The following is a 24,842-nucleotide window of genomic DNA, read 5'->3' on the forward strand; positions in this document are numbered from 1 at the left end:
TCCAGACTGGCAGAGTGCCCTGGGCAAAGAGGGGCCTGGAGGGTGTTGCCAGCGGAGGTTCCCCCTTCCCGCCTCCTCAGGTATGACCCCAAATCCCAGGCCTCTGCAGTCAGCTCTGGGAAACATCTCCAGCTGGGCCGGTTCCAAAAGCATTTGGGGAAAGGAGCAGGACGGGGCCTATTTTGGGCAAGAATGCAGCGATCTTTCTTCCTTCCCCGGCTAAAAATAAAAGACCTTTCTCCCAACGGGGTCACTGTTCTCACAGTGGGATCCTGGGGCCAGAAAGGAAAAGTTGGCTGAGTCTTAACCCCCCAAAGCCCCAGAGGAAAGTTTGGGATGAGGGGCTGTCCCAGCAAGGTTCCTGCCATTTCCTCCTAGCGCTGCAGAAGTCTCAGCTCGGTTTTCTCCCTGCAGCTTGCTCCTCTGCCCCCTGCCTTTCAAATCGGGCATCTCTATGGTGGACGGTGGTATTCTCTGCCCACGAAGCTCCCATACTGAGTCTGACCTTCTTGGGCCCATCAAGATCAGTATTGCTTACTCAGGTCTCCAAGGCCTAGAGGAGAGGTCTTTTGCACCCCCTGCTGCCGGCTCCTTTGCACTGGAGATGTCGGAGATGGAACTCGGGACCTTCTACATGCCAAGCAGAGGCTCTGCCACTGAGCCACGGAGCTCCCCCAGAAGACATGAAGCTGCCTTAAACTTAATCCGATCCTTGGTCTACCAAGATCAATATTGTCCACACTGACTGGCAGCTTTCCAGGGTGTCAGTGAAAACCTTAACTGGACATTGAACCTGGGACCTTCTGTGGGGGAGCAGACTGAACCCTTTATGTGGAGGCAGCCCTGCTTTTGCTTCCCCGGCTGCTGTTAAGGAGAGGAGGCAGAATAAAAACGGGTAACCCAAGAAATGCTGTTTGTGGCAGGGGGCAAAATAATCTCACACATTCCAGAGCACATTTTCCTCTTACATATACAGTTGTGTGTGTGTGTGTGGGGGGGGGGGAGATATGCATTATGGCACACATATGCACATTAATGGCACAGCAGAAGTGTGAGAGTTTAAAATATCTGTAGATGAAAAAAGTTCCTAGAATAGGATTAATATGCTGCAGAAACAATAAACCTTCTGGGTCCTTCTTGGCCCCAGAGCAGGTTCCAATGAAAGAAACTCAATTCTGGCCTGAGGCCGCCCCCTAGTGGCCAAACTGCTCTCTACATTACTATTGGCCAGATAAATATTTCCACAGGTTGGGGCACGTGAATGGGAATTTGAAGGCCATTTCCTTTATATCCCCAGGCAGAGAGTAAGCTCATCCTGTTCACTGTTCCAAGCAACTTTCGCACTGCCTGGACACCTTTGTGATTCGACCTTGATCAGAATTAGAATCGCACAGAACCGGAAGAGACCCCCAAGGGCCATCCAGTCCAGTCCAGTCTTGGGGACTTAAAAAAACACATAGTCCTGAAAGGTGCTCATATCTTTCTCAACTGAACACAAGACAGGAATATAAACTGGGACAGCAATTTCTATTTTTTCTTCTTTTCTTTTCTTAAGAGCAGGCTGGCAACCACTCAGTTTTCACCAGGTGAGAAGACAGAGCAAGACCTGCTGGGGCTGCCTGGAGTATCTGCTGGAGCTGGCAGCCAGTGCAGGTAGAGGGAGGCTTCCGTGGGTTTGGTGTCCAAATTAAGAGGACCACATATGAACAAACCCGTGACAAACACAACTGTGATTTAGAATGACTTTTATGGTGCTTTTTCAGCATGCAAAATACCACGCCCCTCTTATTTCTCCTCCCAGCAGCCCTGTGAGGAAAGTCAGCCTGATGCCACAGCTGGAGACTCAGCCCAGGAGCTTCAGGTGCGTGGGCCATGTTGGCCCGAAGCAGCAGAACTAAGGTTGAGCCCAGGGGCACCTCGAAGGCCAACAAAGTTCTGCTCAAGGTATGAACTTCCATGTGCATGTACACATTGTCTGTATCTGAAGAAGTGTGCATGCACCTGAAAGCTCATACCTTGAATAAATCTTTGCTAGAAGAAGAAGAAGAAGAGTTGGTTCTTATATGCCGCTTTTCCCTACCCGAAGGAGGCTCAAAGGAGGCTCAAAGCGGCTTACAGTCGCCTTCCCATTCCTGCTAGGCTTAAAGGTACTGCTGGATTCAAGACTTGGTTCCATTGTTCATTGGGGATTGGAGAAGGCAAAGAAATGGTCCAGCTTACCTGGCTGGCTGTGGTGAGGGTGGGGTCTACCTACCATCAAAGAATACACTTTGAGTACTAGAGCAAAACCCACAAATGCTACTTGTTTCTCTGTTGCACGGTTCTCTCCTCCTCGGCATGTGGACGTCTCGTACTAGGCACAATGGCAGAAACCTACGACCCCTATAAGGGTATTCACTACAGGGGCATCACACCCCTTGGGTTAAGAAAACACACATATCCCCCTGGATAATGTCAGTGGCAGAGTTAGGAGCCGGCACCCACGGATTCTCCACCCGTGGAGAGGAGGGTCCCATCGGTCAGGCAAAGACGGCCGAGTTTGGCCAGTAGGAGTAGACCAGGAACCCTGTGAAGGTGCTGTCCGTCTTGACGCTGGCGTAGAAGCCCGTGTAGTCCCCCACTCCCACCTGCACCCAGACCTCGTCCTCGGGCTCCAGCCGGACCAGCGTGCCCCCGGACAGCGAGGTGGGCTTGGGCCAGTTGCCGTAGAACTGGAAGAAAGAGGCCACCGACTTGCCGTTCTTCATGATGTCGAACTGGAGGCTCATGCGGTAGACGGTGGCGTGGACAGCAAAGTAGTACAGGCCGGGGATCTCGCAGAGGAACTTGCCCGAGGTGCCGTCGTAATGGCCCTGCTCGTTGATCAGGACGACGTCGAAGACGATCGGCTGGTCGGCCAGGGGCGGGCTGCGGGACTCGGAGCGCTTGGCGCTGAAGGCTGAGCGGGGTGCCACCGCACACTCCCCCGGGGTTCCCTTCTCTCCTGGCAGCCCGTTGGTGCCAGGGCTGCCCCGGTCTCCCCTGGGGCCCGATGGTCCTTGGGAAGAAGCAGGAAAAGACCCGTTGAAGGGGGCATCCCTAGATTTCCATCACCAACCCCTCTGGTCCCAGAGAAATCAACTGGGGAGCACAGAAGGGTGGGTTTTGCCATGGCCAGCCCCGCCCCACCCAGAAGATCACCCACAGATCAGGACACCCACCCCATTGATGAGCCTCAACCAGCCACAGTGAAGAGACGGATAACTCCAGGCAAGAGGAAACGGAGAGTTCCAGGGCATTCAAACCAGCAAGTCAAGCTACAGGGCAGGGCCAAAGGACACGGATCCACAAAGCAACAGCCCGTCCCCTCCAGGAATTAATTATTTGATTTACTTCGTTTATACCAGCCTGGTGTTGTGGTTAAGAGCAGTGACTTCTAATCTGGAGAGCTGGGTTTGATTCCCCATTGGATGACCTAGGAGTAGTCACAGTTCTCTTAGAGCTCCTCTCACAGAGCAGTTCTATTAGAGCTCTCTCAGCCCCACCACCCTCCCCGGGTGTCTTGTTCAGGGGAGAGGAAGGGAAAGGTGTTTGTAAGCTGCTTCGGGATTTCTTTGGGAAGTGTAAATTGTGGGGGGGGGGGGCGACATCCAGATCTTCTTCTTTTTCTTACCTGGCTGCCCAACCTCGCCCTTCTCTCCCGGCATCCCTGCTGCTCCATCCCGGCCGTCGCGTCCGTCTCTGCCAGGCAGCCCTTGACTACCATGTATGCCCGGGTTCCCCGGGATGCCAGGCTGCCCCGCACACAAGCTGGGGATCTTGTTGTCCTCGATCTGGGCGGAGTCTTCCATCAGTGTAAGGAAGCAGAGGCAGAGGTAGAGAGCGTGCTCCATCTCTACAGCGGCCAGAGGAGAAAGAGACCCGTTAGTGGGAAAAGACACTTGTTCCCCACGGGGCTCTCTCTGCTAGCCTCTCTACTCACAGTTTTCGTGGCCCGAAAAGGACCAAGTTTGGTAAAAATTGGTTGTGTGGTTACCCACGGACAATGTCTACTCACCACTGGCGATCAAGGAGTGGCTTGTAAGTCTGACTCAAGGGCTGAATGTCAAGATGGGAGGCCAGGTTAGTCTGGCTGTAGCAGGAGGAAAGAACAGGTGTCCAGGATCGCCTGGAAGACTCACAAAGTTCATGGCAGGGAGCAGCTTTCAGCAGTCATGGCTCATTTTTTCATAGAGTCGGAAGGGGCCGTACAGGCCATCTGGTCCCAGGAGGGCCCCACCGGTCAGGCAAATACCTGCATGGCCAAATGTGATACCTGCATGGCTTCAGCTACCTGTACGGCTAAATGTGGTGCTTTCCATGGAGATGCATCAAGATGGACGGCTGCGTTAGTCTGGCTGTAGTGGCAGCCAGCTTGGTGTAATGGTCAGGGACACGGACTTCTGATCTGGTGAGCTGGGCTTGATTCCCCACTCCTCCTGCATGTGCAGCCAGCTGGGTGACCTTGGGCTCGCCACAGCACTGATAAAACTGTTCTGACCGAGCAGGAATATCAGGGCTCTCTCAGCCTCACCTACCCCACAGGGTCTCTGTTGTGGGGAGGTGAAAGGGAAGGCGATTGGAAGCCGCTTTGAGCCTCCTTCGGGTGGAGAAAAGCAGCATATAAGAACCAACTCTTCTTCTTCTTTGTAGCAAAGAGCAAGAGTCCCAGAGCATCATAAACACAAACCTGTGCCTATTGCATCCGATCTCCAGGTAAATAATGCTTTTAAGCAGGAGGGGGAGTGCTTTCCTTCTGAACCAAAAGGCCTCCCCCCCCCCAAATCTGGGATTTAAGGGAAGGGCTTTGAAAGGTTGGCACTCACAGAGTCAGAGTCATATAGACATATGTTCTCCTGCTGAGGCAAGGAACTTTTGGATGAATTTAAACTGAGAACCCAGCATGAGATTCATGCTGGATTGAACTTGGGGCTTCCTGCATGCCAAGCAGATGCTTTCCCACTGAGCCCCGTGGCCCTTCCACAGCACAGCCTCTCCCTTTCTCCTTCCCTTTCCCACCAGGAATTGTTTTTCAGGAAATCTCATGTTCGGCTTCGAGCCTCCCTGGCCCTCGTTGCAAGAAAATTATCCCCATGCACAAATGACAATGAAATCACAAAAAAGCCCCTCTTGGTGGTTCTCACAGGAAATTATACAGCGTCTTGGCTGTTCTCCTCAATTTGTGGCTGACCCCCCCCCCTCCCCCTGTAGTTCTGATTGGATTGTAGGAATAACCCTATAATTTGAACCATCTTTTCTAACATTCGGGGGGCTTTAATGACTCAGAATTCTGCAAACGTCCCATGCTGGGATCGGTGAGTGCGTTCTGAAGATCTAAAGCGAGACGCGATGGGAAAAAACGAAGCAGGCAGGCAGGCAACGGCCGAGAAACTCACCCTCCTCCCTTCCTGTCTTTCCTGGGCAGAATCAAACACAGGAGGAGGAGGAGGAGGAGGAGGAGGAGGAGGAAATGGGCCTCTGGAGGGAATAGTCCTCCAGAGGCAGGATGGATGCTGAGCCAGCCTGGCACGCAAGAGAGCTTCCAAGTGCAACTTCAGCAAAGAGTCTAGGGCAGGGGTAGTCCAACTGCGTCCCTCCAGATGTCCATGGACTACAATTCCCAGGAGCCCCTGCCAGCATTCGCTGGCAGGGGCTCCTGGGAATTGTAGTCCATGGACATCTGGAGGGACGCAGTTGGACTACCCCTGGTCTAGGAACTGGGCTGCTCCTCCTCCTTCTCCCTGTCCTCCCTACATTCCCCCCTCCCTTTCACCGTCTTTGTGTCTCATCCACGCTGCCTTTTCCCCGCTCCCCTCCTCTTCTTTCCTCTGCTGTTTTGCCTCCTTTTGCATGTGCCCAGGTTGCCAGCGGTTCAGCGTCAGACTGAGCTGTAGCTAACGGGTCTGGAATGCGAGGATCTGCCCAAAATGTCTGTTTTGCATTCCTTCTGCATTACTGCTGAGGTCTGCCCCACACTGGGATTGGGGTGCGGGTGAAGGGGGGAAGTTGAGATCGGCTTTGGAGGAGAGGGAAAGAGGTGTGTGGGGGGGAACCGGGCTCTTCCTCTGTGTGTTTCTCCAGGGCGGAGTTGTACAGGAAGACACAGGCTTAGGGGTTCAGCGGGTGGGGAGTCTTTTGTTAGGGGCTGGACATACACGTACCTAGCAGGAAAAAATTTCTACCAGGAGATCTGGATTCGAGTTATGCTTTCCTCCTGCACTAACTGTGGGTTTGGGTGAGACCCCCTCTTTTAATTTTCTGTTTCGATTTTGTGTGTATTTCAAGTGCCATCAAGTCACTTCTGACGAATGGAGACCTTACAAATCAATGTTCTCTGAAATATCTTTTCAGGAACAGCTCTGCTCAGGTCTTGCAAATGGCTTTCCTTGATGGAACCGGTCTGACTCCGGTTTGATCTGCCTCTTTTCCTGCCACCCCCCAACATTATACCCTGCTTTTCCCCTCAACTGCTTTTCCCCTTTTTCCCCCAACATTATACCCTGCTTACCGTCATCCCTCTCTCATCCGTTTTATCCTCACAACAACCCTTTGAGGTAGGCTAGGCCAAGAGTGGTGACTGACCCATATTCACCCAGTGAGCGCTCATGGCAGAGTGGGGATTCGAACTTGGGAGTCCCAGAGCCTCGTATTATTCTGGCTGGCTGTTTTAGCAACGAATGATCCTATGGCTGAATTTGTATATTGTGACACAGTTTACTAATTTACCATAATTAGCTTTTGCCTTATATCTCCACTGTTATGATGGTTGTTCATTAGTCCGAGGACTGGGGGGAGGGACTCTCCCTGTGATATTAATTCCCAGCGGTTGTCGGAGGGTCAAAATCTCCCACACATTATTGGGAAGTGCTCCAGGAAGCACCAGGTCAAAAGGACCAGATCGGAGGTGATGTGAAAGATCTGAATCTGCCGAGCGCTCCGGCCTGTGACGGTCTGATTATAAAGCAACTTCGTGGCTCCGAGAGGCGAAAGCAGGATCCCCTTTGCCAAAAGGAGGAATCAAAAGAAAGAAACTTTCTTTTGGTGTTGGGGGGATGCAAAGCAGCCTCTAGTTGGGCACCCGGAAGGACTGAAGCGCAGATATAAAACGGTCGCTCTTTCTCCCCTTCCGCCCAGCAAGAACAACTTCACATCTTTGGCAAAGTTTTGGCATCCCCCCCCCCATCTTCATCCACCCAGAGCGGCTGCGGGACCCCGAAAAGCCGCGTCTCCTCTCCGCAGGGCTGGGCTTTTGCGCCTTCCAGCCTCCCCTCCCTCCCAAGACGCGATCCTAAAACCGCCGCGCCGCGCCGAGGGTCGGTACTCACCGCTGGAGCCCCTTGCCCGGGTTTGCGCGCTGCCCGCGATCCAGAGGGCGCACCCCGCTTGGCCGCTCGCAGAAGCCCCGAGTAGCAGCAGTAGCGGCGGCGGCGGCAAGAGCAGCGCCCCCCCCCCCGCCTCCCTCCCTCCCTCTTCCCAAACGCCGGAGGAAACCGGAGCGCTGCAGGCGGCGGCCAAGAGCTCCGGGCGAGAGCGGCGGAGAGGAAGAGGCCGGGTCGGGCGGGAGGCGACCCAGCTCCGGAGAGGGCCGCGAGGTCAGAGCGCCCAGCTGAAGATCCTCCCGGGAAGTCCGGAGAGAGCTGGTCCGCAGCACGAGAGCCGAGTTCGAGTCCAGCGGCCCCTCTCCCAGCAGCAGCCAAGGGGGAGTCGAGGAGGATGTTTTGGGGCGCAGGCAGTCTCCAGCAGAGGAAAGCGCCTGGCCAGGGGCGCCCTGCAAACCAGCAGCGTTTTCCTCGAGGTGCCAGCTCTGTGGGCACAGCCCATGTCCCATGTCATGGGAACGCCCCCCCCCCCCCAATGTCCAGGCGCGGAGGTCGCGGGAAAGGAGCATACAGCACCACGAAGATGCTTCACGCATTCAGGGACCAAGCAAGAATAGCTAGCTAGGCCCATAAAGTGACCACTGCTTCGGGTTCATTTCGTGGGGGGGGGGGCAGGGTGAAGGAAATAAATCCATCAAAATTGGGGATAAATGGGCAGCTGCACCCTCAGCTGTGGAATGTGGGGAGCAATTGGCTATTCGCAGCACCCCGGAGTTGAGAACTGCCCTGATCCCGCATGGCCTCTCTTATGCTCTTAGGACTGGGGCAGGGATGCTCTGTCTTCTTGGGCTTGGGGGGCAACAGGGGGAGGGCTCCCGAGTTCTGGCCCCACTGGGGGACCTCCTGATGGCCCCTGGGTTTTGGCCACTGTGTTCAATCCCTTTGGGATCACAGCTCATGCTCTTCACTGCTGTGTTTGATGGCTGTGGGTCAAAGGGGCCACACCGCCCCTGTCCTGGCCCATCGACACTGGCTCCCAATTTGGATCGGGGCGCAATTCAAAGCCAGGGGGAGGGGCCGTGGCTCAGTGGCAGAGCCTGTGCCTGACATGCAGAAGGTCCCCAGTTCAATCCCCGGCATCTCCAGTCCAAAGGACCCGGCAGTGGGTGGTGTGAGAGCCGCTGCCAGTCTGAGCAGACAATACTGACCTGGACATCCCCGGGGTCTGATTCTGTATAAGGCAGCTCCCTGTGTCCGGTCTGCACTGCACGCAAGCCAGGCTCCCAGGGCAGCAGGCAACCCCACACGTGTACCATGCACACGGGCAAGCGTGCCACCCGTGACCTACTGGATAGACCCGAGATGAGCTCACCCTTCCCGTCCTGGACTCCGGGCACTTCCCTGACTCAACAGCAGCAGCGGCTGGACAGGCGAGGCCTCTCCCAATGGCTTCCGCAGGCGCTGCTTTTGCCAGCTGTCTTCCCCAGCGAGTCCTCCCTTGTCTCCGAGAGATGCTTCCCAGATTTCGGCGTGTTTTCGCTGACCCCGGAGAATCAGGAAGGAACAAGGCCGGCCGGCCGCACGCAGATCGGCTGTCCAGGCCGGGAGTGCCGGGGCCGTCCTTTCTCCAGGCTGGGAACTGCATGAGTGAATCCCATGTTTTGGAAAAAAACACGCGCACAGATACAGTGCTTGGGAAGAAGGCGAGGCCCCTTTCCGAAGGGCAGAGAGACTTTCACGACAGGAGCGATCGTGCACACACGCATGCCTCCCTGCACCTGCAGTCTGGCTGCATGGCCCCAAGAACGCAGTGCTGCATGAAACAGCTGTGCACACAGTCAGGGACAGACACATTCCATCTCTCCAGAGCAGAATTAACTAACTTAATTGGGAGAGGAAAACCCCCAGCCTTGGCTCCTAATGTAAATTCCACTAGTCAGATTTTTTTTAAAAAGTTATTGATGGCTGTTTTGTTCTTGTTCACTATTAGTGGTTCTTCTTCTGTTTTGGGGGTGGTTTGAACAGACTTGCCTAACACTGAACTGGATTCTTGGTTTATCAGGATGGCAGAGGTCTTTCTCATCACCTAGAGCCAGGTTGGTGTTGTGGTTAAGAGTGGTGGCCTGTAATCTGGAGAGCCGGGTTTGATTCCCCACTCCTCCTTTTCCTGCTGCAGACAGCTGGATGATCTTGGGCTAAAAGGCATCGCAGCCCTTTTAGAACTGTTCACACAGAGCAGTTCTATCAGAGCTCCCTCAGCCCCACCAACCTCACTGGGTGTCTGTTGTGGGGAGAGGATTGGCAGGCGATTGAAAGCTGCTTTGGGACTCCTTTGGTTTTAAAAAATCTGCGCAGCCAATCAGAAACCTTGCTGGGCAAAAGCTCTTCCTGGCTCCACCCACCCTCTAAAGCAGGGATGGGCAAACTGTGGCCCTCCAGATGTCCATGGACTACAATTCCCATGAGCCCCTGCTGCCATAGACATTGTAGGCCATAGACATCTGGAGGGCCACATTTTGCCCACCCCTGCTCTAAAGACATCAGGAAAAGTTTGGGCAGGTGCCATGGTAGCCATGGGCAGCCCTATTACAAATCCTTGTCCTCCAGCATAGGAGGGCAATTGCACAACGGCTGCATCGTGGGTGTCTGGATGAACTGGACACTGCTTAGCAGTCTTGTGCGGTTTCATCATGGGAGGGCGAATGTTGATATGCCCCCCCCCCATTCCTTTGACATTAAAAAAACAACAACCCTGAATTGTTGACCAATTAATCTGGGGAAGCTTTTTAATTGACCAACAGTGTTTTAAACCATCCTTGACAAAATGTTGCATCCCTAAATTATTACAGGGTCCTGGGCAGCTCTGATGCCTGAAATTTCATTGCACCGCAACATTCCCCTTGCAAATAGGGTTGCCAGTCTCCAGGAGAAGCCTGGGGAATCTCCCGGAATTGCAGCTGGCCTCCAGACATCAGTTCCCCTGGAGAAAACGGCTGCTTTCGAGGGTGGTCTCTGTGGCATTATACTCTGTTGAAGTCCCTCCCCTCCCCTCCCCAAACCTGCCCTTCCCAGGCTCCACCCTCAAATCTCCTGGAATTTCCCAGTCTGGAGCTGGCAACCCTACCTGCAGAGGCTCTTCCTCGCCAATTCATTACTCAGATGTTCAGGAGCAATTCCCTAAACTGGGTTGTGCCGAGAACAGATTCCACGCCCCACTCGGTCCTGGGGAACGGGAGGGCGGGGGGTGGGTGGGTATCTGGCCCTGCAGCCTCTCCAAGGCAGGCTCACAAAGCCCCCCTCCTCCCTGTGCCTCCTGGGACAGCCCCCCTCACGGGGTGAAGCACTCCACGGGGTTGTCGGAATCGGGCAGGATGTTGCAGTTCAAAGGCCAGTGGATGCCCAGCAAGCTGAGGGATGGCCGACAGTGCCGTTCAGCTTCCAGGCAGACGGAGCGACACAGTTGGAGGATGCCCCCGTCAGGCGTGCATTTGGGCACAAAGAGGCTGCAGATTAAGGCACGCAGGTATGGGTAGCAAGCGAGGCCCTCCAGCACCTGGAAGGCGAGAGAGAGAGAGAAGGGCTGCGTTAGATGCGGCACATGCGGGCCTGGTGCTGAACTATGCAACATCTATAGTGGGCATGATTCAAAAAGCATATGAAGAGTGTCCTGCAGGGGGCATCAGAGCAGATGTGTATCTAGCATATTTAAAGCAGGAACTTCCTGATATTTGTCCAAATAGCCTCCTCTCGGTCCTGATTGGTTCAAAGGGAGACTTTGGGCAGCTTTGAGCACACCTTCTCCATGCTTGGTGGCCACAGAAGTGACAAAGAGTGTAAGAAGATCATAGTCCGACGAAGAGTGCTTGCACTCGAAAGCTCTCACCCTGAATAAATCTTTGTTGGTCTTAAAGGTGCCTGACTGGACTCTGATTTTAACAGTTAACCAGTTCGTTAGGACTCTCTCCTCTTTCTCTTTACAAAGTTGTTTCTGTCTCTTCGCAATCAAACTATTTAATCCTTTAAGCTGCTTGGTGCTTTGCTCCTTTTGCATATTTAAACTCGCCCAACACCTGGGACCTTGGCCGCCTGGGAAGACATCAGGTGAGCAAATAGATTCTCCCACCGTCATGGCTTCTAGGAATTTCATAGCTCTGGGAAGCCTTGCAGAACTGCTGCTCACTCTTGGCTGTGTGCCTCAGACCACTCCCACTGCATGATTCCCCGCTGAGGTCATTGCATTCTTCTGCCCAGAATGTCATGATGTCATCACACTTTCCGGCATTGCTAAGATATTCTGAAGCCGGCCTAGGAGATGCTTCTTTCAGGGTTCGCAGTTTGAGTTCTAGTTCTAGTCTTGCGCAGCCCTGTCTGGCTCAGACTCATCCCAGCACGGAAACTCAGCAGGGTCCGCCTTGGATGGGAGAGTCCTTCACACCTGCTGTCCTCCCACTGTTTTGTTGTTTACCTGATGTTATGAACTGTCAGAACGCTGTTCTCTCTGACTTCTCTCGGCCCCGGGAACAGCCTTACCGCCGTGAGGCCACTCCCGCGGCCGAGAGAAGACAGTCTCCTAGCGCCAGTTTTATTCAGACATAAAATGGGCTTAATTTCTAGTAGAAATATAATACAATATAATAAAACAAACAAATATCAAGTGATTTCAAGTTGCAAAGAACCTCCGGGCCTATCAGTTTTCAAGGCAAGAGATGAGCAGAAGGAAACCCTTCCTCTGAGCATTTTGAAGGAGACGAGCCATCGTTCCTCCCGCTGGCAGAGCAGAATTGCATTCTCCCCAAGAGAGATGTGCTGGCCTGGCGTGGCCCTTGTTTCTCTGCCTCTTGCCTCCGCCGTTCCACGTGAAGCCTGCTCCTTATAGGTATTCCTCCTTCCAAACACCCTCCACCCCGCACCTTCCACAAGGCTCACCTGGTAATCCCGGAGCACTTCGGCAGCCCCTTCCTGGTCCGCAATGGTGAGCCAGATGTTGGGGAAGGAGGTGGCGTTGTAGCTGAGGTCCAGGCACATCTCCACCACGATGGGCTCGCAGGTGGACTCTGCAGGGAAGGAAGTTGTCACCCAAAGGATGAAGAGTTCGCTTTTATATTCTGCTTTTCTGAACCCTGAAAGTACCCAAAGGAGTCACAAAGAGGCTTCCAATCACCTTCCCGGGCAGTGCCCCCAAATCTCCAGGAATTTCCCAACCCAGAGATGGCAACCCCACCCCAAGCAGTACAATTTTTTTGCCCCTCTTGCGTGTCTCCAGTTTCTGGTGCTCACAGATAGACTGTCTCTGAATACGCAGGTTTCATTTCTTAATCAGGGCAGAGCTGGTAAAGAGGAGGGGGGATTGCTGAAGGCCCTGGATTGGGGCCCTTTGCTGGCTTTTGAGATTTAATCATAGCAGTAATATTTTAGCATTCGAGACATTTTCCCGGCATTAACTTGGTGGGTATTTTCCAGATTGCACCGATGTTCCATTTTCATTCCTCGATTTTGTTAACGTCCTCGGGCGGACCTGGTTTCTCCTGCCCCCCACCCCCCGATTTCTTTTCCGAACTAGTTTTTCCCATACATCCCCCCCCCTTGCGGAATGAATTTGCAAGAAAGCCAGCACAGTGTAGTGCAGGGGTAGTCAAACTGCGGCCCTCCAGATGTCCATGGACTACAATTCCCAGGAGCCCCTCCCAGCGAATGCTGGCAGGGGCTTCTGGGAATTGTAGTCCATGGACATCTGGAGGGCCGCAGTTTGACTACCCCTGGTGTAGTGGTTAAGAGCCTAGTGAACCAGGTTTGACCCCCCCTTCTCCATTCCTCCCCTCGCAGCAGGGGCCTCCTTACCTGTGGGGCCACTCACCTATGGAAGGGTAAGCGATATCCGTGCAATTGTCTTCGTCACTCCCGTCCGGGCAGTCAAGCCAGCCGTCACACACCAGCTCCAGCCACTGGCATTCGCCATTCCGGCAGGTGAACTCAGAGGGACTGCATGTTTCTGGGTGTGGGGGGAGAAGCGCAACAGAGAGGAAAGCACAACAGGAGGCTAGATGGGCATTGGAGAAAGGCAAACCATCAACGACATGGAAAAAAGAGAGCTAAATCCAGAGCTATCTATATACCTATTCTCCATGCAAGTGTCTCAAAAGTAACAAGGTTCACAAAGGAAAATTAAAAAAAAAGGAGTCTGAAGGATCAGCCACATTTACTGCTGCCTCCAGTTTCACAGCTTAATGCCCAGACGCATACACGGAGGAAGAACACAGCAGGTTAAAAGTACAGGTCAGCAGAACTGGTCACGGATTCCCGACTCGACTTGATCTTTGAGCCCCAGAAAGCAGTTTCCTGGGAAACAGTCGGAAGGAATGCAAACATGATGTCCCAGGAGTTAAACCACGTGCCAAGACTCTGCCCGGCCTGCAGATTTCAAACCTCCAGAAAGCGGCTTAACGGTTCACCAGGCCCAGGCGGCTTCTGCCTGCGTTCCGTTAGACGTTTGCAGGAGAACGCAAATCGCATTGTCAGCAGCTCTCCGGCCAGGGAGTTTTCTTTGTCAGCGATGGGCCTCGCTGGCGTCAAGAGCAAAGCAACAATTAGGGAAGTAAACAAAGGAAGAAAACCTCTGATTGTCCGAGGGGATGCTATCTCAGGGCAGCTGGCAGTTGGGAATAAACACATGCGTTTCTCCTGGGAGGGGGGGGAGAGCATGGGATGATCCCCCCCTTTCAAAACCTGTGGGCAAGGACTGGCTCCAAATTCCTGTGCTGAAAGAAGTCAAAAGGGGAACGTGGCAAGGCTGGCGTTTCCCAGATGCAAACTGGGGCACGACGGTTGCGACCACCGAATCCTGGGGCCAAATGAGGCTGGGATGGTCGCTTGGTCCAAAACTGCACTCAGCAGACACACAGCAGGGGCAACGTGGGAAAGGAGGGGGGGTTTAACTTTCATGCGCATGCCATTCACACCTAGGTGCTAAAGACACAACACATTTGCCCCATGCTCAGGGGAAGAGTTAATTCTCTAGAGCAGGGGTGGGCAACTGTGGCCCTCCAGATGTTCATGGACTACAATTCCCACGAGCCCTTGCCTGCTGGCAAGGGCTCGTGGGAATTGTAGCCCATGAACATCTGGAGGGCCACAGTTGCCCACCCCTGCTCTAGAGGCCTCTGGGTGTGTGCACGTGAGCTAAGCCTAGGAAACGACAGGGATACCAGCTCTGGGTTGGGAAAATTCCTAGAGATGGCATGGTGGCACCTGGGTAGGGATGCCAGCCTCCAGGTAGGAGGGGCAAAAGCAGAAACAGGAGACCTGCCAGCGGGTAGATGCCCTGGAGCAGAAAACACGATGAGGAGGGCTACAATTGCAAGCATCCCGTCTCTGGTCAAGGGTGATGAGAGCCAGGACAAGGCCCAGTTTCTCTCTTGTTTTCAAGGGAACTGCCATTTTCAGGACCTCCCAGCACTTATTTCTAATCTTACGAATTTATATCTCACAATACGCCTTTCCGCATTAGTAGGCGACACTTTCGCGTATCCATATGACTGCCGGATCAAATGGTAAATGGCGGATCCCAAGTAGCAACTGTCTCCGAAGAGGAGCGATAAAGAGAGAGCTTAATCTAAGCCTGGAGCCCAGAGGCAGAGCCCAGGGGCTTGTTTCTGAACGTTGAAACTCAGTCCTGGGCACACAAGGAATGAATAGGCATTTTAAAAGGGAAAGGGTGTTTCTGAGCATATGTAAAGTGCTTTTGCAGCCCGCTAGGAGAGGAGGGCTTCCAGGGAGATGTTGGTCTCTAGGTGGGACCTGAGACTCCTTGGAATTAAAGCTCATCTCCAGACTACAGAGATCAGTTCTCCTGAAGCAATTGGATGCTTTGGAGGGGGGACTCTGTGGCATTGTGCCCCACTGAGGGCCTTGTCGTCCCTGGGCCCCATCCCCAAATCTCCAGGAGTCCTCCCCCCCCCCAGTGGCTAGGAGGGAGCTGGCAACCCTAGAGATGGACATTTGGCCTCTCCATTTGGAAACGGGGAGAGAGAGACTGAGGGGAAGAACAGGGAGTCTGGAGAAGGCCTCCCAAGCGGCGGAGAGAGCCGGCTGGTCTGTTCCGCCATTGCCAGAGGAGGCAGAGGCCTCGGGGTCCGTCACCATCACCTACTTTCCGTGGCGTTGTGGGCCTGGTAGGTGGCAAAGAAGCCGTCGTCCACCATCCCTTCGTCAGCCACAAACAGGACCGTCATGACGTGCTGCGAGGAGGTCAAAAGTGGCGGGAGGTCCGAGCCGCAGAACCTGCAGGAGCAAAGAGGAAAACATGACTTCTTTTTGTGACGTGCCACAAGCCGCTTCTGATTATGACGACCGGGTGAATGAGTGACTTCCCAAACGTCCTGCCACTGCTTGTCTGGCTCAGGGCTTGCCAGCCGAGGTCTCTGGCTTCCTCCCAAAGGCCCTCTCCTGAACAGCCTCACTCAGGCTTTGCAAACTGAGGGCTGCTGTGGATTCCTTGCCTGAGTCCCTCCATCTCTTTTCCTGCTGCCTTCCAATCTCCCTGCATGAGTGTCTTTGCTATGGGCTCTTTCCTGAGTAATGTTGTGTAGTCGTGTGTAGGGTGCATGACTGAACAGAATATGGGGAATGTCCTGCAGGGGGCGTCAGAGGAGATGCGTCATCCGCATATTTAGGTCGAGAACTTTCTGGTACTTGGCAAATATTCCCCTCCTGATTGGCTGAGCTGGAGACTTCCTGCTCCTTTGAGGACACGCCCTCCCTGCTTGCCTCCAGGACAGACTGATTGGCAATAACAGAATGGTTAGTCTACTAGGCCTCTCCTCTTTCTTGACAAAGTTTATTTGTCTTCACAATAAAACTATTTTATTCTTTTAGGCAGCCCGGTGCTCTGCTCTCTCCCACATTTAAACACTTCCAGCAGGAAAACATGGTCATTGAGGTGTGCACGTGATAGGCATGGCATTGCGAAGGGGTCCTTTTTTGGTCATTTCGATCCTGCCGAAGTCTCATTCTGATATTTGACTTTCCACTGGCACACAGTTGATGACCCATGAAGGCACCATTGATCCATCACGGTCCGTCACTTGCCTATTCAGACTGAGGGTGGAAGTCTGGCATTTCAGACAGAGGTCTTTCCCATCCCCTCCTCTCTGGTCCTTTCTAACTGGAGCTGTCAGGGATTGAACCTGGGACCTCCTGCATGCCAAGCAGAGGCTCTGCTGCTGAGCCACCTGCTATGAGTACACCTGGGAGCCACAACAGGGACAGAGTTACTACTGGGGGAAGCAGCCCCAGTGTCAGAAAGGATCGAACTCCCAAGCATTTCCCTGCCTGGGAAGCTGCCCTACCTGCCCATGACGCTGGCTCTCCCCATCCCAGAGCTGTCGAAGACTTCCACAAAGTCAAAGAGGCAATCCTTCTGTGGCTCGAGGCTGAAGTTGTGGAACTGCAGGTGGATCACGTGGCCCACGGGCACCGAGATATGCCAGTGGCAGAGCTGAAGAAGACAGGCAAGGGGTGAATCGGTTCGGTGGTCCGCAGGGGCTGAACACTATTCAGGGCAGAGGGCGATTTCCTCATCTGGCAGCACTGCCCCCAAATCGCGCTGACTCATTCCAGATGTCGAAGTGGGCCCAGTTTATCTGCTCAGATGAATCATTCTGACGGCTGTCCCCCCTGGAAAGGAACCTTAGAAGCGTGACGGCTCACTGATTAAGCTCTGCATATATTTACATACAAATAAATACCAGTTTGAAGGGGGGGGGAACATATTTTCTTGTCAGATACTGAGGAATAGCAGGTGGTCTCCTAGAACAAGCCTTCCCCATAGGAGAAAGAGGAATGCCCCTGTGAATGGCCACGGAACAAAGTTTGAGTCCAAAGTTTGTGTCGGAAGATGTAGGCGTGCTCACAAGAGCTTATGCCTTGAATATGAATGTTGTTGGTCTCAAAGGTGCCCCTGGACTCAGACCCTGTTCTGCTGCTACAGACCAAGCAGCTTCATTTTGGAAACTCAGACCGGGAGGGACGAGGCCGATGCATCCGAGTGTTACCCAGGACTGACCCTGCCTCTTTCCCCAGGGCTGACAAGCTCGGGCTCGCCTGGGCCATCCAGGCCAAGGGAACACTTTTCCCTCTCCTTATGCAAACAGGAGACAGGATCAAACGGGTTTTCTGGAACCGAGTCAGCGTCAGTCATTGCATAAACCACCGCAAACAGCTGGAGGGCCTGGAAAACGGCCAGCTGTGCTTGGCCAGGTGAGCATAACGAGACGCCCTCCTCATTGGACGGTGATCCAGTGGCCAGCTGTCACTCACCTGCAGGTTGGGGTACTGTTGCGGGTGGTTGGGGCTGGAGAGCTGGCCTCCCAAGCTGGTCAGGGTCCCCCCACATTCTACAAAGAGACAAAGAAGAAGGAGAGTCGGTTTTTATATGCCGCTTTTCTCTACCCGAAGGAGTCTCAAAGCGGCTTCCGGTCGCCTTCCCTTTCCTCTCCCCACAGCAGGCACCCTGTGAGGCTGAGAGAGCCCGGATATTCCTGCTCAGTTAGAACAGCTTTATCAGTGCTGTGGTGAGCCCAAGGTCACCCCGGGAACTGTCGTGGCCCCACCTCGTGTGGGTCTCCCCCACCCCATTCTCATTGCTCTGTGGGTCTCTCGCCTGAGCTGGGCTTGGTGCTGCAGTTGGATTCGTCGCTCCGGTCCAGGCAGTTGTAGAGGCCGTTGCACACCGAGGACGGGAGGAGGCAGCGTCCGCTGTCACAGAGGAACTCGCCCCAGGAGCAGCTCCCTAGAACAGAGGAGGAACTTGGAGGAGGAGAAGCCCATTGTACAAAGCAGCTAGAGCCTGTCTGGAAACCCCGAGGAATCTCGGGCACTGGGGCATTCTGGGACTATTATCCGAGGCCCTCAGCCCAGGTAGAGAAAAGAAGTTCTGGAAAAGGGACCAGTGATTCATGAAAGCTCCTATAATGCCACCAGTTGTGTTAGTCTCCGCTGGCCTCGGGGTTTGCCCTTGGCAGATGCCCTACCATGCCAGTGTTTTATGTCAGACCCGGCTGGCACTTCCTTCCCTCATTACCATGGCGTCCTCCCTCCCTCCTCCTTAATCCCCCCTCTGACTCAAGGCCAGGAGCTTCTCAAGGCAGGGACTAGCTAGCCCAGGGGGAGTCAAACTGCGGCCCTCCAGATGTCCATGGACTACAATTTCCAGAAGCCCCTGCCAGCGAATGCCAGCATTCGCTGGCAGGGGCTCATGGGAATTGTAGTCCATGGACATCTGGAGGGCCACAGTTTGACACCCCCTGGGCTAGCCCTTTGAGCTTATGATACGAACACGATGTGCGAAGATACGGCTCTCATGATCTTTGCCCAATTACCCAGGGTTTGGGTAGGGCACCTGGAAGGATTGCAATCAGCTTGCTGGGGGAGTTGCTCCTTCCGGCTCTCTCTGACAGGTGGGTGGACTTACTTTCACTTGGTGCAATCGCTTGATACCGGGCGGTGAATCCGGAGGCCGTTGTGATTCCATAGGAGACAAAGGTGACTTGGAGCTGGCTAGAGTTGGTGTTGATTGTGGCAGGGGCCTCTTGGCCACAGAATCTGCAGAAGCCAGAAGAACACATAGAAGAGCCCTGCTGGGTCAGGCTGGTGGTCCATCTAGTCCAGCATCCAGTTCCTCTGGAGGGCCAACAACAGGGCTTGGAGGCCAAGGCCTTCCTAAGGACCTCAGAAGAGCCCTGCTGGATCAGACCAGTGAGGGTCCATCTAGTCCAGCATCCTGTCTCACACAGTGGCCAGGCACCAGATAAGAACCTAAAAAGAGCCCTGCTGGGTCAGACCAGTGGGCCATCCAGTCCAGCATCCTGTCTCACATAATGTTTGACCAGTTCCTCTGGAGGGCCAACAACAGGGCAAAGAGGCCCTGATGTTGCCTCCTGGTTCTGGATTGAGAGGCTTCGTGCCTCTGAATGTGGAGGTCCCCCCACAACCCCCCACAACCAGTAGCCATTGATAGATTTACCTTCCATGAATCTATCTGATCCCCTTTTAAAGCTATTGATTCCTGTGGCCATCACTACCACCTCTGGTCCCTTACTCCGTCAACATCCCTCTCTCTTCCATCAGTCCTTCTGAGGAGTGTTAAAAGACCTGCAGGTGATTCCTTACCTGGAAGTCCCACCCGATAAAGAGGCAGAATTCTGCTCGCTGTGTATCTCCAGCCGGTCATATGAGCAGGAGACGGAGTTTTCTATGTCTAACGTCTCCACTTGCAGCTGGATCACAGTCCCCGGCCTCCCCTGGATATGCCACGTACACAGGATATTGGGGGGGTAGGGGGCTGGGAAATTGGGGGAGCTGAAGAAGCCCTCGGGGCCACGCAGGATCCCCCCACATGCTGCAAGGAGAGACACAAAGAAACCAATTATGGACTCTGCGGTAGACAGAAAAGGCTGCAGAGCTAAGAGGAGATGTGGTGAGACAGTTGCAGTAGTAATTTGAGAGCAGTTTGGTACTCACAAGGTGATTCGAGAGCAGTTTGGTACTCACAAGGTGCCGATGCCATGGCCTGGGGTGGGTCTCCTTGGGACGAAGCTGCCGTGGCCTGGAGGGAGGTCCTGGCGGGGGGAGCGGAGGTCGCGTTGGTGTGAGCATAAGGTGCCCCAGGTGAGAGTCTGGCCAGGTGAGAGGATTTCAGTTCTGCTTCCAGAGAAGAAGCAAGTCAGAATGAAAAAACAGACACTAGAAAGGCCTGCCCGAACCTGGGTCACACATGCTGGGAGCTCAGAGGACCAGAAACCAGAGACAGATTTTCTTTGCCTGCAAGGAACATGCAAAGCTGGAATGGGCTAATCCCCTCTCTTGCCTTCAGACTCTGCCCCTGCATGGGGAAAGCCAGACCCATCTCCCCCCTCCCCTGACCAGAGCTCCATGCATAAGTCTCATCCTGATGCTATCACTGTGCCCATCTTGCTCTCTGTTTAAGAACTTCCTTGTCCCTCCTTCCAGCTTTGGGAGAAGAGGAAGAGCTGGGATTTTAATACCTTGCTTTTCACTTCCCAAAGGAGTCCCAAAGCAGCTTGCAATCGCCTTCCCTTCCTCTCCCAACAACAGACACCCTAGGAGGCAGGCCGGTGGGGCTGAGAGAGAACTCTGAGAGAATTGGGTCAAGGTCACCCAGCTGGCTGCATGTGGAGGAGGAGTGAGGAACCGAATCCGGTCCTCCAGATTAGAACCCACCCCTCTTCACCATGACATCACGCTGGCTTGCAAAGGAAACCAGTGCCCATTGGCCCGGATGTCGCGACATTGTTAAGAGGCCCGCCTCCCTCGAGGGAATGCCCTGCAGGGGAAGAGTGCTTGCAGAACATCCATGCCAGGCACTTACTGGAGAGGACGATGATGCCCACCAGTAAGCCCAGCAGCACCATGAGGACTAAACTGAGGATGGCCACGCAGAACCAGGAGAACTTGCAGTCTGGCTTGAACTTCCTGCTGGCCATGCCCCGGACCTGTTGAGCTGCAGGCAGAGAACCAAGGGTCACAGTCGAGCAGCATTTAGCTTGTGCTCAGGGGCCTCTGGAGGGATCATTCCCCAGCCTCCCTCCCCGGCTCTCAAATCCCCCTCCCCAGAGGAGCACCACCGTGACTCAGCCACCCTCTCCGTAGCATCTTCTCCCCCCTCCCAGGGTGATACCAAAGCCGTTGGCAGAGGGCTTCACGCTGGTTCCGTCTTCCTCCGCTGGGTGATTCGGGGACACGGCCTCGGCCTCCACCTCGAAGACAGGGTTGGAAAACTCCGTCAGCAAAAATCGGGGCAGGGTCAGAGGAGAGCTGACGTTTTCCTGCAAGGAAACCAGACAGTGGAGAAGTAGAACTGGTTTTATACACAATTCCCCCGTGTCCTAAGGAGTCTCAAAGTGGCTTTACAATGGCCTTCCCCTCCTAGGGATGCCAGCCTCCAGGTGGGCCCTGGGGATCCCCTGGAATCACAGCTCCAGGAAACCATTTCCCCTGAGGAGGGGGATTCCCCTGAGGGTGAGCTCTATGGCGTGCCCCACTGAGGTCTCTGCCCTCCCCAGGCTGCATCTGCAAATCTCCAGGAGTTCCCAACCTGGATCTGGCAACCCGTCCTCCTCATCCCTTGCTGGTGGCCAGAGGGGAGGGACCTCTGCAGGGTGCAAGGCCATAGAAGTCACCACCTAAAGCAGCCATTTTCTCTAGAGGAACTGAACTCTGTAGCCTGGAGATGAGATGAACTTCTGGGAGATCTCCAGCTGCCACCTGGAGGCTAGCAACTCTAACCCCTGAGGCAACATGGGGAAGAAACAGAGGCGGTTGGCCATTGCCTTCCTCCGCAGAGCCTTCCTTGGTGCTCTCCCTTCCAAGTACCGGCCCTGTTTAATGTCCAACTTGGCAATTCTAGCAAGGGGCTTCCTAGGCAAGGAAGAAGCAGAGGTGGCTGGCCATCGCTTTCCTCCGCAGAGCCTTCCTTGGTGCTCTCCCTTTCAAGTCCTGACCCTGCTTAGCTTCCAACTTATGGCAACTCCAGCAAGCAGCTTTCAAGGCCAGGAAGAAGCAGAGGTGGTTGGCCACTGCCTTCTTCTACAGAGCCTTCCTTGGTGCTCTCCCTTCCAAGAACCAGCCCTGCTTAGTTTCTGAGATCTGCAGAGCTGGGCTATGCTGTGCTGCCCTTTGTCTCACTGAGAGAGCTTCACAAAGGGTGGTGGTGGAGGGAGCAATTAAAAAGCACTGCTGAACTGGCCCCAGGTGGGAGGCAAAGTTAGCACTTGCCAAAAGGGGTTAATTTGCCCCAGGTGCTGGCTCCTGCCTTTTCTCATGCTGCTTCTAGCCAGGTCTGAGCTGAATTCCTAGGGCATTCCCAGCTGCAGTGTGGGCCCAGGGCTGCCCCTTCCCTCTGCCAGAGGCAAGCCAAGCCATGTAGGGTCATCTGCACTCTCCTTGTTGTGCCGCCCCACTTGGGGGGCTGGCCCTGAGAACAGGTGCAACCTCTGGATATTTGTCCAGGTGTGCTATGGTGTGGCTTGAACTGCACATGTGTTCCTGTGGCCAGGGCACCTTTTTGTCTAAGCAAGGCTACAGTGGGTACGAACAGCCTCTGGAAACATCATTTTTCACAACCCCATGTCTAAACAACAGAACAAATTTGGAGCCCTGTGAAACTTTAAGACCGACCTAGTTTAATTCTGGGTGTAAGCTTTTGTGGGCAATGCACACTTCTTCAGCTGCCCCTTCGGTGGCCATGCACACAGAAACTGATGCCCAGAATTAAACTTGGTTGGTCTTCAAAGGGCTCAGACTTTCTTCTAGGAAAGGATAAGTGAGATAATCCTTAACCCTCTCAGTAGAGCTTCATTAGCTCTGAGTAGTCTTGCCCAGAGTAGGTTTGTGGCAGAAGTGTTCAGACCAAAGATCCTGGTGACGAGAAGCCAATGGTGCCATCTCCGCCGATATTTCAGAGGTGAAAACAGGGGGGACTCAAAAGACAGTCTGGCTCTCCCTGTTCTCCCACCAAAGAAAACACGCCCCCAATGCAAACCTCCCTGAAAGCCCCCTTTTGCGGACCCTCCCCTGGGCCAGTTCAGAAGCGAGAGAGATTCACCCCAAAACCCCAATGCAGTTTGGATTTAGAACACCTGCAGCAGATGGCTGCAAGATGCAGCAAAGTGAAAAATGGGATAGATGCCTTCATGTTTGAACATTCACATGTATGCACACCAGGACCTGGCTGGAGCTGTCCCGTAGTAAGAGATTTCCCAAGGAGGAGGCTGATTCTAGAACTCTCACATTTTGAACATCCAGCCCCCAAATCTCTCCATAGGACACATGAGGGACACCTTAACAGGGTTGGCTAGATCCAAGACCATTAGCACCTTGTTGTTGTTATTAGGTGCGAAGTCATGTTCGACCCATCGCGACCCCACGGACAATGATCCTCCAGGCCTTCCTGTCCTCTACCATTCCCAGGAAGTTTGCACCGACTGCTTCAGTGACTCCATCCGCCCACCTCATTCTCTGTCGCCCCCTTCTTCTTTTTGCCCTCAATTAGCACCGTAGAGACCAGCAATATTTTGGGGGAGGATGGGCTTTCAAGGGTCAAAGCTCCCTTTGTTACAGACAAGTCAGAATGGAGATCCCTGAGCCCTTATATCCCAATCTGAAGGCCTGTGTGTGTGCTGCAAAGAAGAGAGTCAGGATGCAGAAGTACAATGCTGTGCTGCCTTCCTGTGCTGCTAAACTGCAACTGATAACGAAGCTCAAGACAATACATCCTCCTGGACTAAATCAAGACGTAGGTTTCCAGTTTCATTGCCAAGTTAGATATCAGGGAATTTTTTTTCACAGTCAGAATAGTTCAACAGTGGAAATGGGCTACCTAAGGAGGAGGTGAGCTTCCCCTCCATGGTGGTCTTCAAGCAGTGGCTGGACAGATCCTTATCCTGGATGTTTGCATTGAGCAGGGGGTGGGACTAGATAGCCATTATGACCCCTTCCCACTCTAGATTCTATGAGTCTAGTTCAGCAGTGGAATGGGCTGCCTAAGGAGGTGGTGAGCTCCCCCTCACTGACGGTCTTTAAGCAGTGGCTGGACAGCAGGGGATGGGACTAGATGGCCTGCATGGCCCCTCCCCACACTCAGATTCTAAATAGGAGCTCTCCTGGACCATGGAACAAGCACGCTCCCCACACGGCCAATGTGCCCCCCTCGCCCTGTCCTTACCTTGTTCTGATCCAGCACGTCCGGGTAGAGGATGATCTCAGCATAGTCCTTCATGGCCGTGGGGGAGGACGTGTGGAACGTCGCCAGAATACCTGCCCTGCCTAAGCCGCTGCATCCCCCCATCTCCTGCGGCATCGGGGCGGCTGTGGTGGCCGTCCCACTCCTCACCACGTCCGCAAGGAGAGGACGCCAGGGGGTCCTCTCCTGAGGCCAGAGCCAGGACTGTCCCCCAGCCTCGATCTTCTGGCCCGGAGCGTCCAATGGGGGAATGGAACGGGCGGCTCTCGCTACCACCCCGGCCGGCCAAGACCATTCCCCGTGAGGCGCATGCTGCAGACAAGGGGCCTTGGCTTGCGGGCTCCTGGGAAACCGAGGAATTTGCAAGCATTAAAGCCACCAACCTTTCTCCTACTTCTTAATCCAACTCAGCTGAGGACAGGGAGGTCAAGGACCCTGAGCGCTGGCAACCCCGGCCTTAAAGGCATAGCACCACCAGGCCCTCGCTTTCCTGCCCAGAGATCCTGGAAGCAGGTAGCAGGAGCCAGGAAGGGCGGTTTGCACAGTGCCTTCATAGGCCTCTTTCTCTGCAGCCCGACAAGCGGCTGAGCTCCGTTCCAGAAGACTTTGCATACCCCGACCTTGTTCAGCACTTGTCTCATTCCACAGAAGGATGGTCACAGAAACTGGCCTACGCCCCCTAAGGATGCCAGCCTCCAGGTGGGACCTGGAGATCCCGTTGGATTACAGCTGAGGTCCTCCCCCCCCCC

General features: G+C 54.2%; 2 protein-coding genes across 6 annotated transcripts; both read right to left on the reverse strand.

Annotated features, from left to right (window-relative positions):
* Window positions 1-1,730: 1,730 nt before the first annotated feature.
* Window positions 1,731-9,069, reverse strand: C1QTNF5 (C1q and TNF related 5). Of its 3 annotated transcripts, none has more exons than XM_077305794.1 (3): window positions 8,710-9,069; window positions 3,653-3,874; window positions 1,731-3,037 (listed from the first exon to the last, which is right to left on the reverse strand). In XM_077305794.1, the coding sequence occupies exons 2-3, from the start codon at window positions 3,870-3,872 to the stop codon at window positions 2,520-2,522; spliced, it is 738 nt and encodes a 245-aa protein (XP_077161909.1). In that variant the 5' UTR covers window positions 3,873-3,874; window positions 8,710-9,069; the 3' UTR covers window positions 1,731-2,519. The 3 variants fall into 3 exon arrangements, with proteins under 3 accessions (XP_077161909.1, XP_077161911.1, XP_077161908.1); XM_077305796.1 differs by lacking the exon at window positions 8,710-9,069 and adding an exon at window positions 8,546-8,689; XM_077305793.1 differs by lacking the exon at window positions 8,710-9,069 and adding an exon at window positions 7,344-7,492.
* A 1,025-nt stretch (window positions 9,070-10,094) lies between these two features.
* Window positions 10,095-24,474, reverse strand: MFRP (membrane frizzled-related protein). Of its 3 annotated transcripts, none has more exons than XM_077306096.1 (13): window positions 24,076-24,474; window positions 21,031-21,178; window positions 20,722-20,853; window positions 19,884-20,033; window positions 19,503-19,731; window positions 18,805-18,935; window positions 17,995-18,123; window positions 17,652-17,728; window positions 16,682-16,830; window positions 15,484-15,614; window positions 13,176-13,374; window positions 12,264-12,391; window positions 10,095-10,890 (listed from the first exon to the last, which is right to left on the reverse strand). In XM_077306096.1, exons 1-13 carry the CDS (start codon window positions 24,208-24,210, stop codon window positions 10,814-10,816), a joined length of 1,815 nt encoding a protein of 604 aa, XP_077162211.1. In that variant the 5' UTR covers window positions 24,211-24,474; the 3' UTR covers window positions 10,095-10,813. The 3 variants fall into 3 exon arrangements, with proteins under 3 accessions (XP_077162211.1, XP_077162210.1, XP_077162212.1); XM_077306095.1 differs by having other exon boundaries at window positions 13,192-13,326; window positions 24,076-24,459; XM_077306097.1 differs by having other exon boundaries at window positions 13,192-13,374; window positions 24,076-24,435.
* Between the last annotated feature and the right edge of the window lie 368 nt (window positions 24,475-24,842).

The sequence above is a fragment of the Paroedura picta genome, chromosome 12, assembly GCF_049243985.1.
Source record: "Paroedura picta isolate Pp20150507F chromosome 12, Ppicta_v3.0, whole genome shotgun sequence".
Lineage (NCBI taxonomy): Eukaryota > Metazoa > Chordata > Lepidosauria > Squamata > Gekkonidae > Paroedura > Paroedura picta.

Excerpts from the sequence above, each read along its gene's own strand:
- C1QTNF5 (XM_077305794.1), bottom strand. The coding sequence starts at position 3,872 with ATGGAGCACGCTCTCTACCTCTGCCTCTGCTTCCTTACACTGATGGAA. Across the intron at positions 3,038-3,652 it reads GGGCGAGGTTGGGCAGCCAG|GACCATCGGGCCCCAGGGGA; the intron begins GTAAGAAAAAGA and ends CTTCTTCCCAAG.
- MFRP (XM_077306097.1), bottom strand. The coding sequence starts at position 24,210 with ATGCCGCAGGAGATGGGGGGATGCAGCGGCTTAGGCAGGGCAGGTATT. Across the intron at positions 19,732-19,883 it reads GGCCATGGCATCGGCACCTT|CATGTGGGGGGATCCTGCGT; the intron begins GTGAGTACCAAA and ends CTCTCCTTGCAG. Across the intron at positions 12,392-13,191 it reads TATCGCTTACCCTTCCATAG|AGTCCACCTGCGAGCCCATC; the intron begins GTGAGTGGCCCC and ends CCTTCCCTGCAG.